The sequence below is a fragment of the Salvia hispanica genome, chromosome 4 (genome assembly GCF_029641045.1).
Source record: "Salvia hispanica isolate PSC_SH4W2 chromosome 4, Shi_PSC_v1, whole genome shotgun sequence".
NCBI lineage: Eukaryota > Viridiplantae > Streptophyta > Magnoliopsida > Lamiales > Lamiaceae > Salvia > Salvia hispanica.
The window spans coordinates 43,113,525-43,130,609 of record NC_142695.1 but is presented as its reverse complement, the minus strand read 5'-3'; the positions used below and the strand labels follow the sequence as shown (position 1 = coordinate 43,130,609).

The following is a 17,085-nucleotide window of genomic DNA, read 5'->3' as shown; positions in this document are numbered from 1 at the left end:
ATAATGAATTATAGTAATTCTCGACCTACAAATTAGACATTATTTTCTCACCTAATACTGATGAATTAGCAAATAAAAGTGTAAGTAGTGCTCCAACGAATTCATAAATCGTTAAAGTTTCCATAAACAATACAGTACTTTTCTTGGCTTCATCTTGACCCTTGCCTTGACCAACTTCGGATCCAGGTCCATTGTGTCACAATTAAATTTTTTTCAGATTTTATATATTACTAGGGGTATTCTGATCGAAATTACCTTGGCTAAATTATAGTACTACTAGTATTCCTTCTATTTCAATGTAGTTCAGTCATTTACTTGTAAAACAAAACAACACATTAATCTTTCTTACTTAACTATCTTTTCAGTTATCACAATTATTTCATTATTTCTCTTATTTTATTTTCTCTTCTACTATATTTTTACTTCACTTAACTAACTAAACTCTCTTTCTTTAATCTATGTGCCCAATAGAAACACTTGGAAGTAGTATAACTTTAGGTCTTGGCTACGTACTATTTATATGGAGTCTGTCTTAACAAAAGAACATGATTGTCATAGTACTATAGTAGTAGTATACTTATTTGGCTCATTATAAAAGGCTGATAGAAAAACGATTAGGGTTTGTACTTGATTTCAAAACATATTTTGTTTTACGATATGTCACAGGAGCACCACCATAATACATCTGAGCAGCTCCAAACCCACATTCAAGAATCAGTAACGGCAGCATTTGTTGAGCTGCAAAAGGACGCTACGAATAATCAGAAGCTGCTCGAGTTTGTGGACAACCACTACGTCGAAACACTCCAAACTCCCGACCTCCGTTCCGCGGTCCAACGGCGTCTCAACCCTACAAATAACCACCAATCAGATGATCCGTTTGACAACTTCCTCCATGATTTATGGTGCCTTCATAAGCAGCAGCTGATGATGCGGGTGACGCTGCACTCCTTGGACAAGAGCCTCGGTGAGAAGCTCAACTCCATCACCGCCTTGAAAAAGGTGTCCGGTGCTCTCTTCACGGCCGCCGCCGTAGTCAGCGCCTACCTGGCCGCCGCCAATGCCAAATCCAAGAAGCCAGCGGCGGCGGCGGCGGGAGCCTCCATCCTCTTCTGTGGAATTGGGAAATGGGTGCATATGATTCTCGACCGCCGTGAGAGGGGCGTTGTGAAACAAAAGGAGACAATCGGCGCTATGGTGATGGGCGCAAAGAGCATCATCAAACATGTGAGTGACATTTATGTTGTGGCTCGCAGGATGCAGTTGGAGATCGAATCTTTGTCGGGAACGGCTGATGACGCGGCGGTGAAGAAGAGCTTTCGAGAATTGCGAGGGAAAGCGTTGGTGTACAGCCAAGATTTAAAGTGGGTTAAACAAGTTGTGATTCAGACTATTATCAAGCTCGCCTAATTAAATATGTATGTCATATATATAGTGCTTTTTATTACTAGTAAATTAAATAAAGTTATCTTGTCAATATGAATGAACATACATTTCCTTCTTTCGATAGGTGGCTCGTGTATTAGGCCGACCTGGTTTATGCATGAATTGGGATTTTCACGATGTTATTTTTGAGTTTGTCTGAAGGTAGACTTTTAAGAATAGTTTTCTCAATTTAAAATTATGGAATATTCTAAAAATATTTCTATTTTTACATTTCGGCATGCCACCAAAGTTAATTTATATATATATATAGGGAGGGATGTGATCAAATGCAAACTCTAAATATTGTACAAACTCCAAACTATGATCTGGACCGTTAGAAAATATCAACAGATCATGAAATAATAGCAACAAAAAATGTCAACACAATGTCAACGGTTGATGTTGTGTTGAAATTGTGTTGACATTGTATTGATATTGTGTTGATATCAGAATCTTGAAATTTTATACTGTGTTGACATTATGTTGATATTGTGTTGAAAAAGTTTGAAGTTTGTACAATATATGAGTTTGCATTTTATCACTACCCTATATAGGGATGTATATATATATATATATATATATATATATATATATAGGGATGTATTCAGGTCAGAACGCTAAGTATAAGTAAAACTCAAAACACTTGCAGTCCATTGGATCATATGATCTAATGGTTAGATTAATGCCACGTGTCATCTAATAATATAGAATTTTAGACTAATAATGTAGCTCGGATAATAATGTAGCATTTTAGTTTAATAATGTAGCATTTTAGTTTAGAAATGTACAGTTTTAGTCTTACAATGTACATTTCTAGTCCAATAATGTTCCTCGCCTAATAATGTAGATTTTTAGTATCATAATGTAACAAATCACAGCCATCCAATCTAATGATCCAAGGGCTGTGATTTGTGCTGTGTTTTACGCTAAGATGCTGTAAGGACCCTAACACACCCCTATATATATATATATATATATATATATATATATATATATATATATATATATATATATAGGGATGTACTAATATGCTACCTAATTTTAAAGTGCTAACGTACATCCAATCACGTGCTGCCACGTGGCACGAAAAATGCAATATTATATATAGAAAAATGCAATATGAATTTCGACAGATTGCATTTTTGTTATATGAAGTTGCATTTTTTATTGTTGAGTTTTACATTTTTGATATTGACTGTTTAATTTGCATTTTATATCTATACGGATTGCATTTATATATGTGAAAATGCAAAACTTAACAATAAAAAATGCAATTTATGTGAAATGCAAAACTTAACAATAAAAAATGCAATTTTCTTATAACTAAAATGCAATCTGCGAAAATGCATGAACAACTTCACAAATGTGTATTGCATTTTTATATATACAATATTGCATTTTTCGTGCCACATGGCAGCACGTGGTTGGATGTACGTTAGCACTCTAATTAAGGATGCACCCTAGTGCTCCCCTATATATATATATATATATATAGAGTTGTGATCAATGTCGAACCATTCTTAAGGGCCGAACTAGAGACTAAATTAGGGCCTTCCATTTTCTTAATCTTGTGGCTAGGATTAATTTACAATTTATTTTTAATTTTATTCAATTAAAACATGCTCAGGGCTATTTTAGGAAATTACAAATTACTATCAAAATATGCAAAACTTGCTGATCACGTTCTCCTTCACATCGTCGACGAATCAATTCTCGTTCTCCTTCAATTCTCGTTCTCCTTCAATTCTCGTTCAATCGCAATTCGTCATTCTCCTTCAATTCTCTTTCAATTCTCGTTCAATTCACGATCTGCGGTCCACGATCTTCAATCAAGTTCTTCAATTCGTCGATCGCGTTCAATTCTTCAATCAAGTTCTTCTACAATCTTCTTCAATCTGCCTTCCACGAACGATCGCGTTCTACTTTAAATTACGAACTGCCTTTGATTCACCATCGTGTTTTGCTCCAATTTGGCAATATTCTGACTCTCATGGAGAATATCGACCGATTAGGATCTACATCAACAAATTCCGAGGTTGAAGACGGATTAGGATCTACTTCAACTGGATCTACTTCAACTGGATCGATTATGGATGATCTTACTAATCTAGGAGGATCTCTTTTTGACACGGATTCAGATTCAGATTTAGAGCCAGAATTAGATAATACCACAGTTGAAGGTTCGTAACTTTTTTCAATTGAGCGATGTGTTATTTTCGATGTTTTTCATGTCTGTAGTGTAGACATATTAATAATGAAGTAAATGGTCGGAAATATGAGCTAAAAACTGAACTTCTGTTCTTGTTGAATATTAAATGCTTATATTATTGTAGTGTATATGCGATTTGTACTCATAATGAAGTAAAGTTTTTTTATCCTGAAGTAATAACAAGTAAAACTTAACTTCTGTTCTTATTGAATATTAAATTCTGATATTATTGTAGTGTATATGCGATTTGTACTCTTCATGAAGTAAAATAAGTTATCCTGAAGTAATATCCATTAAAACTGAACTTCTATTTTTATTGAATATTAAATTCTGATATTATTGTAGTGTATATGCGATTTGTACTCATAATGAAGTAAAGTTTTGTTATCCTGAAGTAATAACAAGTAAAACTGAACTTATGTTCTTATTGAATATTAAATTCTGATATTATTGTAGTGTATATGCGATTTGTACTCATAATGAAGTAAAGTTTTGTTATCCTGAAGTAATAACAAGTAAAACTGAACTTCTGTTCTTATTGAATATTAAATTCTGATATTATTGTAGTGTATATGCGATTTGTACTCTTCATGAAGTAAAATTAAGTTATCCTGAAGTAATATCCATTAAAACTGAACTTCTATTCTTATTGAATATTAAATTCCGATATTAATAATGAAGTAAATCACTGTTAAAATGAATTAATAAAATATTATAATGAAGTAACATCTTTAACTGATGTGTTGTTTGCACATTAAAGTATGCCATTAATTCGACTAAATTGTTGTTATAATGAAGTAATAAAACAGCTAAATGAACTAAACTGTTGTTATAATGAACTAAATTTGTAGGCATAAATTGTTTGTTTTAGTTTTCCACTGACAGTAGTTTGCATGTTTTATATCAGTGTCATACCTACCTGACTGTCCATCCCAACTAAAGCCCTATGTAGGACAGATTTTTCCTAAACTTGATGATGCTACCGAGTTCTATAATAAGTATGCACGGTATGTTGGGTTTGACACTCGTAAACATGGATCAAAGAAGGAGGGGGATCTTGTCACATGGTTATATGTTGTGTGTAGTAGAGAAGGTGAGAAGAAAAATAAAATGCAAGGGCATGAGTCAAAACGAAGACGATCTTCGAGGAAGTGTTTTTGCAAGTCTAAAATTGGGATTAAGTTTTGTAAGGGAATAGGTTATGTTGTCAAACAGTTTGAAGAAAAACATAATCATGATATGGTTGAGGGACGCCATAGGCGATTCATGAGGCTGAATCGCAACATTGATCTAATGCATCAGAAATTTATATTAGATTGTGCAAGTGCAAACATAGGTCCTACGTTGACTTTTAAGTTGCTGAATGAGGTTCTTGGTGGGCTGGATTATGTTGGGTGTACGGTTGTAGAAGTTCGAAATTATAGGCGCGACTTGAGAGCATTTACTCGTGGGGCAGATGCACAGATGATACTTAATGAAATGAGCCAAAAGAAGGAGAATTGTCCGGCATTCACTTATGATTTTGAGGTGAACTCCAAAGATAGGCTCACTCGTCTTTTCTGGTGTGATCCCATTGCTAAGAAGAATTTCCATCTCTACGGTGATATAGTATCGTTTGACACAACCTATTCAACTAACAGGTATGAAGTATGTTGTTTATAGTAAAATGATTATTGATGTGATCAACATGCATATGATGAAATATTTACTTTAGGTACTAGTAACTGTCAATAATGAATTAATAGTCTACTCGAATGAAGTGAGTGCATAATTATTTAGAATTCTTAGTTGAATGTAGTAAAACTCCGACAAGATGAAGTATTTACCAAACAGAATGAACTAACTTATAATGCTGTTTATAGTAAAATGATTATTGATGTGATCAACTTGCATATGCATAAAACATTTACTTTAGGTACTAGTAACTGTCAATAATGAATTAATAGTCTACTGGAATGAAGTGAGTGCATAATTATTTAGAATTCTTAGTTGAATGTAGTAAAACTCCGACAAGATGAAGTATTTACCAAACAGAATGAACTAACTTTTAATTCATGTACTGCATAACATTTACTGAATCTTTTTGATGAATTGGTTTAATGCAGGTACTGCATGATATTTGCACCGTTCACAGGAAAAGACAACCATGGAAGACCTGTAACATTTGGTGCAGGCTTATTATCTAAGGAAAATGCTGATTCTTTCTCATGGTTGTTTGAACGTTTTGTCAAATGCATGGGTTCTGCACCAAAATTGATCATTACTGATCAGGATTTGGGAATGAAGGTTGCTGTGGAAAGAGTCCTTGTTGATACAAGACATCGATGGTGCATGTGGCACATCATGTTTAAAGTTGTGGAAAAGTTACCAAAGAGTCAACTTGGCAATGAAGATTTGAAAAAGGAGTTAAATAGTTGTGTTTGGTCTGAGTTGATAGAGCCTGAAGAATTTGAAGAATCCTGGAATAATGTAATGGAAAAATATGGGCTTAAAGACAATGAGTGGTTTACCTCTATGTTTGACTCACGAAAATATTGGGTACGTATCCTCCTTTGGAAACATATTTTCTGTCTGCTGAAGTATATTAGCCAATAAATGAAGTATTTTTATTACTTGATGAACTACAGGTTCCTGCATATTTTATGAATTTTCCAATGAGTTCACTGATAAAGACCACATCTATATCTGAATCTCAGAACATATTCTTCAAGAGGTACTCCAAGTCTAGATCTAATCTTGTTGAATTTCTTATGTATTACAACAATGCATTGGATGGTCAAAGGAGCAACAATAATAGGCTTGAATATTTGGATTTTAACACAATTCCAACTTTGAAAACAAATTCTGCTCTTGAGAAGCATGCATCAACAATTTACAGTGACAGTGGTTTCAAACTAATTCAGAGTGAGATTGAGGAAGCAGTCGATAATGTCACCATGGTGACAGTGTCAACCGTTGGTGAGAATGAGATTTATGTGTTGAATGATAAGTTCTCAAAGAACTGGACAGTTTCATACTCAATTTCTTGTGATTCATATGCATGTGGTTGTAAGATGTTTGAGAGGCTTGGGCTCGTTTGCAGTCACATATTTTGGATCTTGAGAAACAAAAAATTGAAGTTAGTCCCTGATGAGTTACATGGAGGACGCTGGTTGAAGTCTAAATTTGTCAAGGCTGTGCATTTTGGTTTTAATGATAATATTGAGTCATTTATTGCCGTGGATGAGATGAAGCAGGAATACAGGGATATGCATGCAGATTTTTATGATATCGCACGGCTTATAGAGGGAGATGGTGATAAAATTCGTGCATTTAGACATATTATGGCTGAAAGGAAAAAAGAAGTACTTGGTGAGGGAAATGTATTGTCTATAAGTGAAAAGAGACAGATGGTTGAGAATTTTTATGGCTCAGAAGTCCCTAGTGAAATAGAAGTTCATCCACCTGATGTTGTCAGCACCAAGGGTTCTGGTCGACGTCTATCACGCCTTGAGAAAGAAATAAGAGAGTTGTCGAAGCCTGGAAGGAAATGTGGCAAATGTGGCGAGATTGGTCAGCATGATTCAAGGAATTGTGACAAGATACAGGAGTTGAAGAAGAAGAAAAAGAGGACACAACGTTGATGCTTGTTGTTCTGTTCTCTAACAGTAGTTCTGTTTTGTCGTTTATTACTTCAGTGGTATATGTTTTGTTCTTCATTTTTTAAGTTCAGTACTTCAGACCCGTAGTTTCTTATTTCATTTAAAATTTGAATTTGAATTAGTTTAAACTTTTTATGAAAACAGATCATTAGCTTATTGATTGATATGAGTTTATTATATCATTAAATAGAATATTTAGTTCATTTATATGAGCAAATAACACAGCTGTTAGTAGTATTATATAAAAAACAGTTCATACGGTATGACATTTACTTCATCATAATGAAATATTACTTCAAACAGATTTAATAAAATGCAAGGTAAAAAATAGTTCATTCAGTACGACAATTACTTCATTATATTGAAATATTACTTCAAACAGAGTTAATAAAATGTAAGGTAAAAATTGTTCATTCATTACGACAATTACTTCATAATACTGAAATATTACTTCAGATAGAGTTAATAAAAGGCAAGGTAACACTGAACTTTGATCACATCAGTTAAATTTAAACCATAAACCCATACAACGCAGTAAATAGATACTTCATAATTAAAGTCTGATACTTCATTATAATAGATTTCCACTTCATTATTATAATTTATTACTTCATTGTACAAATTAACTACCCAATGAACTATATCTATTATCCAATGCGACATTTAAATCTAAGAACAACATTAATAAGCGAAGTACTTTATTTTGAATTGCTCAAAACAGATCTATGTATATATCAAAACTTAATCTGCTAAAATCTTCATTTTTTCTTTAAATATGCTGCAATCATTTTCTCAACATCTATTACATGTCTATTGCTTTCCTCCTTATAGTATGCTTCGGTAACTTGTTTGTTGTTGAAGCTTGTATGGCTGTTATTTGCTAACATCAATGCAGAGCAATACTTGGCCCTCAAGCTTTGGAGAACACCTGAACTTGATTTTTTTAAACCACAGTTCCAACAACCTTCGCGCTCACCCTTGTATGTTTCCATGTGGCGCATTAGAAATACTCCACAGTCTTCAACATTTTCAGAAGTTCTCCATGGCATTTTGAATCTTTGTATTTTAGCATTGGATATTGTCTTGCACTGTTTGTGAAGACCAATGTTGGTGAGGAAGTGACAAAAATATGATCTCTGCATGGATAAATAAATATATGTTATTTTTAGTTGTGTATTATGTAAATGTAATAAAATTAAATCATATGTGAAGAATACAAACCAGCGTCTCTGGAATGTCACTATAATTGGTTGTGAGATCATTGTCGTCGCCATTTTCAGAGTTATCTAGTACAGCAATTCCATTTCTTTTGAAGCAAAAGCAAATACCATAATAATGCTCATTCGCACATATAGGGAAAAAGACCTATGTAATGAAGTAAAAGATCACACGAATGAAGTAAAAAACTGGGAGAATTAAGTATTGTTAAATATCTGAAGAATATGAAACAACACAGCAGCTGAGTTTATTCCTAAAACCCTAAACCCATACAAAACAGTAAATAGATAGTTCATATTTAGAGTCTATTACTTCACTATTAAGTTTTATTACTTCATTTTGGCAATTAACTACTTCATAGGTTTATATAGTATAGCTTTAACTTCATTTTTTCAAATTACTACTTCATAAAAAATTAAGATACTTCAGAATGATGCTTGTACCGTGTCCACATGTTCCCATTTGAAATTCGGTATTTCCTTCACCTCTCTGTCCAAGTTGTTGTAGAAGTTTGCAATGATTTTGCTGACATCCATGTTTTGAGGCTTTGTAACAATCGTATACAACTGTATATTAACATAGTTAGGATTTTCACAATAATTAATATTATTTAATTTAAATAATATGTACTTACACATGGATAAGTGGTGAAAAATAGTCGCCTTGATGAGTTCAGTGATCGGAATTCTTCCATATTGTTGAGGTAGGAAGCCCATGCATCTATAACGCCAACCACGATTAATTTCCTAGGTATCAAGGAACACATTTCCATCTTTGTAACTTTTACAACGTCATCGTCATAAACAAGTTCAAGTCTGCATATTTTTTAATATATGTTAGAATTTCACATACTAGTAAAAATAATGCGATACACTATTAGAAAACAATTTAGAAATCATACTTTTCCGTTTTATGTGTTGTAAGAATCCAGTAATATGATTCTTTTTCATCTTTACTGAGCTTGTTTGTAATCTTAACTGGTCATTCATTGAATGGAGATCTCAATGCATGAGACACAGTTTTCTCATTTCTAGTACGTACATCCATCCGTTCCTTCAAAGTTTTGATCTATTGTTTGCAATAAATAAATCAATTATTATAGTTTCATCATATTAAGAACAAACTTCAAATTATCTATGACTTTGCACAAGCTTACCTTGTTGGCGTTGTAAACAATGAGCTCAGTTGACACTGGCTTACCAACCAAACAACTTTCCATGAAATCATCATCCATGTCTATATCCTTATAAGCATTCAACACTGACTGAATTTCCGCATCCACATTAATATTCTACAAAATGAACTAAATTGTAAATAAAATGAAGTACAAAGTATGCACTGCTGTTTGAGTATGACATTCATAAATTAGATTTGTACCTTGGTTCCATCATCTTTATGAAATCTCACATTGGATCTCTGCTGATCAACACACGGTGTATTCAAATTCTGGTCGTGGTTCAGAAAATGATCCATTTCAGGGACAAGATACTTCATTATTTAAGATGTATACTTCTCAAATTGTTATTTTACCTTCTCTGTTAGATTAACTCTTAAGTTTTCCATAAGTCCAACATCAACACTGAACTTTGATGGCTGTGTAACATCTACCATTTGTATACTAAGATCCTGGAAGTAGAATTACATAACAAAATACTTCATTAAATAAGATAGTTAATTCATAATGAACTGGAACTTCTACATAATGAACCAAATTATAAATATAATGAAATAAAAAGTATTCAGTGCTTGTTAGATTTGACATTTGTTGTGTATAGTAGGGTGATAAAGATTTTTAATCATGTAATTTAGATTTATATAAAAAACAGTTCATACAGTATGACAGTTACTTCATCATACTGAAATATTACTTCAAACAGAGTTAATAAAATGCAAGGTAAAAAATAGTTCATTCAGTACGACAGTTACTTCATTATATTGAAATATTACTTCAAGCAGAGTTAATAAAAGGTAAGTTAAAAAATAGTTCATTCAGTACGACAATTACTTCATAATACTGAAATATTACTTCAAATAGAGATAATAAAAGGCAAGGTAACACTAAACTTTGATGGCAGTGTAATATTTGCCGTTTGTATACTAAGATTCTGGAAGTAGAATAACATAAGAAAATACTTCATTAAATAAGATAGTTAATTCATAATGAACTGGATCTTCTACGTAATGAACCAAATTATTAATATAATGAAGTAAAAAGTATTCAGTGCTTGTTAGGTTTGACATTTGTAAACATGGATCAAACAAGTAAATGGATCATGTCACATGGTTGTATATTGTGTGTAGTAGGGTGATAAAGATTTTTAATCATGTAATTTAGATTTATACCTTGGTACCATCATCCTTTAGCTCATCATCTATATGCAATCTCACATTTGATCCATGTTGAACAACACATAATGTATTCAAATCCTGGTATTGATTTGAAAATTATTTATTCCAAAGACAAACTATTTCATTGTTTGAGATGTATACTTCTGAAAATTCAGAGTTTACCTTCTCCATTATATTAGCTTTTAAGTTATCCATAAGGCATGTGTCAACACTGAAGTTTGATGGCGATGTAACATCTGTCATTTGTACATTAAGACCCTGCCAGTAGTATTATATAAAAAATAGTTCATTCAGTACGACAGTTACTTCATCATACCTAATAATTACTTCAAACAGAGTTAATAAAGGGCAAGGTAAAAAATAGTTCATTCAGTACGATAATTACTTCATTATACTGAAATATTACTTCAAACAGACTTAATAAAAAGCAAGGTAAAATTTTACCTTATTCACATCATCTACGGGCATGAATTGTACAGCCTCGAAGATATAGTTCCCGGGATATATGTCCCTTGACGGTGTATTATCAACCTGTCAATTATAAACAACAATATAAACAAAACCCAATGAACAACTGTTCTCCATTGCCTAAATAGAACATGTTAGTTACAAAAACCATTTCATATTTTAAAACAAAATAAGTTTAGTTCATCCCCAAATACAAAACAAAATAAGTCAGTTAGTTACATCCCATTGTTTATATGAATTACAACACAACAATACAAATTTCTCATACTACAACATCCAAGTTTTCAACCAAGAAGCCATTCATCCACTTACGTTCCTTCCTCCAACCTCAAATCCTAAATCAAACGAAGGACCTTCAGTTTCCCATCTTTTTCTTAGCTCTGCCACCTTCATTACTTTCTCAACTGCAGCGATAAATTCTGGATCATCAACGTCGTCATCTTGCATTGCTTGAGACATTGCTTGAGACATGTTTTGGATTTCAATGCCATCTTCTTCTTGTCCCATCTCTTGCACGCCCATCATTTTCAATGAGCATTTAGCTGCAACTTTAGAGCAGCCATCTTTCTTGACCTCTTCTGCCTCTTCTTCTATATTCTTCATAAGTTCACTTAGTGCATCAGCTGCAATTCCCATAACTTTGAAAAAGTGCTTTCTACGTTTTGCAGCAGCAGAGATATCACTTCCTTTTATGCAAGATGAGTTGGCAATGTCATGCTTTCCACCCAATTCAAACAGATTGCTTCTTTGGGGATTGAAAATACCCTCCTTAATGCCTCTTCCAAATGGCCCAGGCTCAAGCTCCATTTTCTGTCTTTTGTTTAGGAGTTTGCTTGTCCAGCCCTTGATTGTTGGGAATGTTCTTGTGACGAGCCGTGATTGAAGAACAATCCTATCAACATAACATGGCTACAAAATGAAACTTAGCATTAGTTCATCACTTCTAAATAATACTTCATATTTAAAACAGATTAATTCAAGACAATATATTTTAGTTACTTACCACCAGAAATGAAACTGGCCCAGTGAATGGTTTGCTCTTGTCTTTAGCCCAAACCTTGTGGGCATGAAGGTGAGAATCAATCACATAACCGCACCAATTATAATCTTTGACATTATCAATGTCATCGATTACCTCTTCAATCTGTGTTGTCAAGTATCCTTCTCCAGAGAGGTTAATCAAGATTGTGTCGAATAAAATCAAGAAAATCTTCCTGAACATTTCCCCACCTTCAACATCACTTAACATTTTTTCCATAAACATATCAGGACCCATATTTTTTCTAGCTCGGTTACAAGATTCAGCAATCTCTTTGATGAATTTGTCCAACTTTTGATGTCCATTCATTTCAAATTTCAAATGACCATTTGGTAAACCAAGCGTGGCATGGACATCATCATCGCCGATATGTAGTATTCCTCGTTTGAACTTTACTCCGCATGTATCTATATCAAAATTATCTAGTATCTCATATGCAAGCTTTGCTGGAATAAAGGTCAAATTGAAATAAAGAAGACTCCCGAAACCCATATCTTCTACTGCCTTTTGTTGTTCCTCATTCAGAGATTTTATTGCTTCAACAAACTTTTTCGGACCTCCTGTGCCCTTCTTTGCAGCAACTTTATCAACATTCTTTGACGCTTTCTTTACTATCTTTCTGTTTACATCTTCCCCAGTAGGTGAAGTATGTTCTTGATCAGTTCCTCTTATCCTCTTCATACCTAACATATGTTTATAATTAATAATGATAATGATATAAAATGTTTAAAAGTTAACATCATATTTGACACTAAATTGCATTACTGAATGAAGTAATAACACGACTAAATGAAGTAATAAACTAATGTAATGAAGCAATCGCATGACTTAATGAAGTAAGTTAACATTATATTTCAATAAAATGTGATATTTACTTCATTACTGACTGTCATTTAGTTCATTATTTATTAAATATAGTTCATTACTATTGCTTAAGGTTTAACACTAAAATTTGTTGTATCATTAAGCTAATTCAATAACATGTCAAAAATACTTCATAACATACTTAAGTTAGTTCATTACTATCCAATAATGATGTCAAAAGAGATGCCAATAATGCACATTTTTAAATGCTCTTTCTGCACTACAATATAATCAATGTCGAGTAAAGAAATTCCAGATACAAGGAAGTGAAACACACACAAGGGTAGTACCTCTGTTTTGAGCTTCTTCTATAGGCTGCTTGTCATGTCTTTTCTTTGTTCTCAATTCATCATTAACTTCATTAAAACATGTCAGTTTATCTATGTTAGTCACCTATATTATTATTTTTTATTGAATAATTAAAACTTGTTTACATATGCTGCAAACCTGATGCTTAATTTGTTTTATCTAGATTTTGAGTAGCAGGCGGCTTTGAAGAGCTATTACCACCAGATAATTTCTTCATCCTCAACATTTCTGTAAAAAAAAAGAGCACTATAGTACTTCAATATGGTATTACACAATTCTATTATAGATTTATCAGTTAATTTAAATAAAACATCAAATGAGATATTAAATATGAAACAAAAATCCAACATTAATTTGATATACCTCTGTTTTTATCTCCTTCGCGATCTGCTGGATACTTGTCATGTTTTTTCTTTGTACGCAATTCATCATTGACTTCAGATTCTTCATTAGCATGCTGTTTTGAAGTATTATCACCAACAACTACATTTTTCATTTTCAACATTTCTGGAAAAAAAAAGAGGACTATTTTAGAGCTTTTCATTTTGAAGTATTAAATCAAAATATAATGTGAGTTTATGAATCAAACCTTGTAGTTTTGCTGTTGGTGTAATACTCTTTTCTAGAGCTTTCATTTTCTTGTCCTCTGCATATAGCACAGTTTGTATGAATGAAGTAAAAAGTGTATGAATGAAGTAAAATGGAACATAAATGAAGTAATAAAGTGTATGAATGAAGTAATTGCCTAAGTAATTTGAGAGGATTTGCAAAGAAATACTCGCATTCTTCTTCTTTTGTAAGGAACTTTCACCTATACACAATATTACAGAATAAATATACATATCATCAACAATTACAGATAGTTCTCAATGAACACTATGTTACTTCATTAAATACACAATTAACTTCATTATGTAGCTTAGATTTTACTTTTTACTTTCTGGCACAGAATTATTTCTAAGCCTTTTACATGATAACTTCATTTAGTAGATAGATTACTTCATTATATCAATTTATTACATCACCTTACCAATTTACTACTTTAACTAATAGAACATATAGGTCATTTAAATGTGCAAACAACAAAGTAGCTGAGTTTAATCCTAATACCCTAAACCCATTCAACACAGTAAATAGATAATTCATATTTAAAGTCTATCACTTCATTACAAGCAAGTTTTACCTCCTATATAATGAATACATAATCAATGTTAACATATCTTCCCAATTACAGATAGTTCACAAAGAATACTATATTATTTATTAAATACACAACTAACTTCATTATATAACTTAGATTTCACTTTTTACTTTATGGCACAGAATTATTTCTAAGCCTTTTAGATGATAACTTCATTTAGTAGATAGATTACTTCAATATATCAATTTATTACTTCATCTTTCAAATTTATTAAATGACATGTTGTATTAAATTAAAATATAATTTGAGTTTATGAATTAAACCTTTTAGTTTCTCTGTGGTTATAATACTCTGCTCTGGAGGCTTCAATTTGTTGTCAGCTGTATATAGCACAGTCTCTATGTTCATTAATGTGTGCATTAACATGAATTAAGTAATTAGGTGTATGAATGAAGTACTTGCATATGAACATTGAGAGGATGTCTAAAGAAATTTTTGCATTCTTCTTCTTTTGAGACGAATTTTCACCTATACATAAGAATATAGAATAAATTTATAACATATAGTTCACTGATAATACTATGTTACTTCATTTAATGTGATTTTCAATTTATATTACTTCATTAAAGACACAACTAACTTCATTATATCAATTTACTACTTCATAAAAAAGAATATGTAGTTTATTTTAATGAACAAACAACATATCAGTTAAAAATGTTACTTCATTATAATATTTTGTTACTTCATCTTTAGTGTCATTTACTTCATTATAATGTTTTATTACTTCGTTTTAGTAATAGATCATTTTAGCAAGAGATGGCACATGCTACAGTTGGATGTTGGAAAAACTAGATGCATCTCAACATACTCAGCCACACATTCTAAACAAGATAGTTTTTATATTAGGGCTTTAACTTCATTTTATCAAATTACTAATTCATAACAAATATTTTTTACACCTTCTTCCTCAGGAATTTACTTCAGTATAAGGTTTTATTACTTCATTTACATGATAACATCAGAGATTCAGGATCAAAAGCATTTTAGGCAAAGTCAAATACAGAGCAAACCTTGACATAGATCAAAAGATTCAAGCAATTCACTCCAAACCCCCAACTGGTTCATGATCAAGAACAATGATAAGCAACAAAATCAAATAACAACAAGCTGAATCTCAGTTATAACCAATTCTTATTTCAAAAACATCAAACAATGCAACAGTTAATTTTTATTCTAAAATCCTAAACTCATTCAAAGAAGATTTACCTACAACAGTTAAGTTTAATCCTACATTCTCTGATGAAACTTCATGTTCGAATACTAATGAACAGATCCTCTATCAACAAGCATCCAACAGATCATGTGTTACCTCATTGTCATAATTTATTTTTCATTTTACCGATTTAATTCTAGGTTTTACCTTCTGGATCTGTAATTTTTTTCGCAGCAACTTCATCCGGCTTCCGACTTGACTTTTTGATTGTCTCTGATTTTGCCGGCTGCTTGCGTCTATATTTCAATGCTATTTTGACGAAAATAAGAATCTAGGTTAGGAATTAGATGAATTAAATTAAGTGTAAGAAGTTTTCAAAGCTTCAAAGTGTATTACCTTCATCGGAAATGTGGCCAGAACTCAACTGGCGTCCAGAAGTTTCGGTGGAAGTTTTCCGAGTATCGACCATTTTGCAACTTAATCTACCGATTAAATGTTGAACTTATTGCCGGCGATGAAATCGTATATTGCCGGCGATGATCGATGATCGATGGAAGATGAAGATGAACTATCTTCTGAGAGAAGTTTTGAGAGGAGAGAAGAAATCGCTGCGAAAAACGCGTGAGAGGAAATGTGGTAAATTTTTGAATTTTTACCCTAATTATGAAATTACAAAAATGCCCCCGAGTTGTAGTAAATTGAGTATATAATGAAGTGTGAAAATTAACCTTTGATTATCTAATCTAATCCATCAAATTCAAGATCATGTGGTCAAGATTCGGTCTCTAGTTCGGTCTTTAAGAGTGGATTTGTGGTTAATAGGACTCTATATATATAGAATTTCTCTTCAAGGGAGTCTAGGGTTCGAAAATTTCAAGAATTAGGGTGACAAGTATTTATGGAAATTTCTCTAATATTCTCACTCACCCTTAGACAATTAATTTACCACATAATCTCACAAATAAATAAATCACTTGCCACATCATTTAAATCACATAGTTTGACTTTTCAAACTTTCAACACAAACCCTAAACTCAAATCGACCATAACATCTCATGAAATAAATGCATTCTCGATTCCACGTCATCAACAATTAATTCTAGGGCTCTAAGATTAGGGTTCTAAATTCCGGGATGTTACATCCTACCACACTTAAAAGAAATTTCGTCCAGAAATTTGGTACCTTTATGGGAAGAGTTACGGGTA

General features: G+C 32.4%; 3 protein-coding genes across 3 annotated transcripts; 2 read left to right on the top strand and 1 right to left on the bottom strand.

The window, feature by feature from the left end:
- The first annotated feature begins 657 nt into the window (after positions 1-657).
- On the top strand, positions 658-1,410 carry LOC148929222 (UPF0496 protein At4g34320-like). Its single transcript, XM_089056755.1, has one exon. The coding sequence runs from the start codon at positions 658-660 to the stop codon at positions 1,408-1,410; it is 753 nt and encodes a 250-aa protein (XP_088912881.1).
- A 2,005-nt stretch (positions 1,411-3,415) lies between these two features.
- On the top strand, positions 3,416-7,257 carry LOC148929221 (protein FAR1-RELATED SEQUENCE 5-like). Its single transcript, XM_089056754.1, has 5 exons — positions 3,416-3,605; positions 4,542-4,727; positions 4,833-5,274; positions 5,740-6,172; positions 6,262-7,257. The coding sequence occupies exons 1-5, from the start codon at positions 3,416-3,418 to the stop codon at positions 7,255-7,257; spliced, it is 2,247 nt and encodes a 748-aa protein (XP_088912880.1).
- A 776-nt stretch (positions 7,258-8,033) lies between these two features.
- LOC148929220 (uncharacterized) lies at positions 8,034-9,987 on the bottom strand. Its single transcript, XM_089056753.1, has 7 exons — positions 9,871-9,987; positions 9,650-9,784; positions 9,509-9,561; positions 9,128-9,308; positions 8,937-9,059; positions 8,497-8,640; positions 8,034-8,411 (listed from the first exon to the last, which is right to left on the bottom strand). The coding sequence occupies exons 1-7, from the start codon at positions 9,985-9,987 to the stop codon at positions 8,034-8,036; spliced, it is 1,131 nt and encodes a 376-aa protein (XP_088912879.1).
- Between the last annotated feature and the right edge of the window lie 7,098 nt (positions 9,988-17,085).

What these genes read in the sequence shown, in the direction of transcription:
- LOC148929222 (XM_089056755.1), top strand. Translation starts at nt 658, where the DNA reads ATGTCACAGGAGCACCACCATAATACATCTGAGCAGCTCCAAACCCAC.
- LOC148929221 (XM_089056754.1), top strand. Translation starts at nt 3,416, where the DNA reads ATGGAGAATATCGACCGATTAGGATCTACATCAACAAATTCCGAGGTT. An exon ending in AGATAATACCACAGTTGAAG is followed by an intron (nt 3,606 to 4,541) that starts GTTCGTAACTTT and finishes GTTTTATATCAG; the next exon opens with TGTCATACCTACCTGACTGT. An exon ending in ACAACCTATTCAACTAACAG is followed by an intron (nt 5,275 to 5,739) that starts GTATGAAGTATG and finishes GGTTTAATGCAG; the next exon opens with GTACTGCATGATATTTGCAC.
- LOC148929220 (XM_089056753.1), bottom strand. Translation starts at nt 9,987, where the DNA reads ATGAAGTATCTTGTCCCTGAAATGGATCATTTTCTGAACCACGACCAG. An exon ending in ACTAGAAATGAGAAAACTGT is followed by an intron (nt 9,309 to 9,508) that starts GTCTCATGCATT and finishes AAAAATATGCAG; the next exon opens with ACTTGAACTTGTTTATGACG. An exon ending in TTTTCACCACTTATCCATGT is followed by an intron (nt 9,060 to 9,127) that starts GTAAGTACATAT and finishes GTTAATATACAG; the next exon opens with TTGTATACGATTGTTACAAA.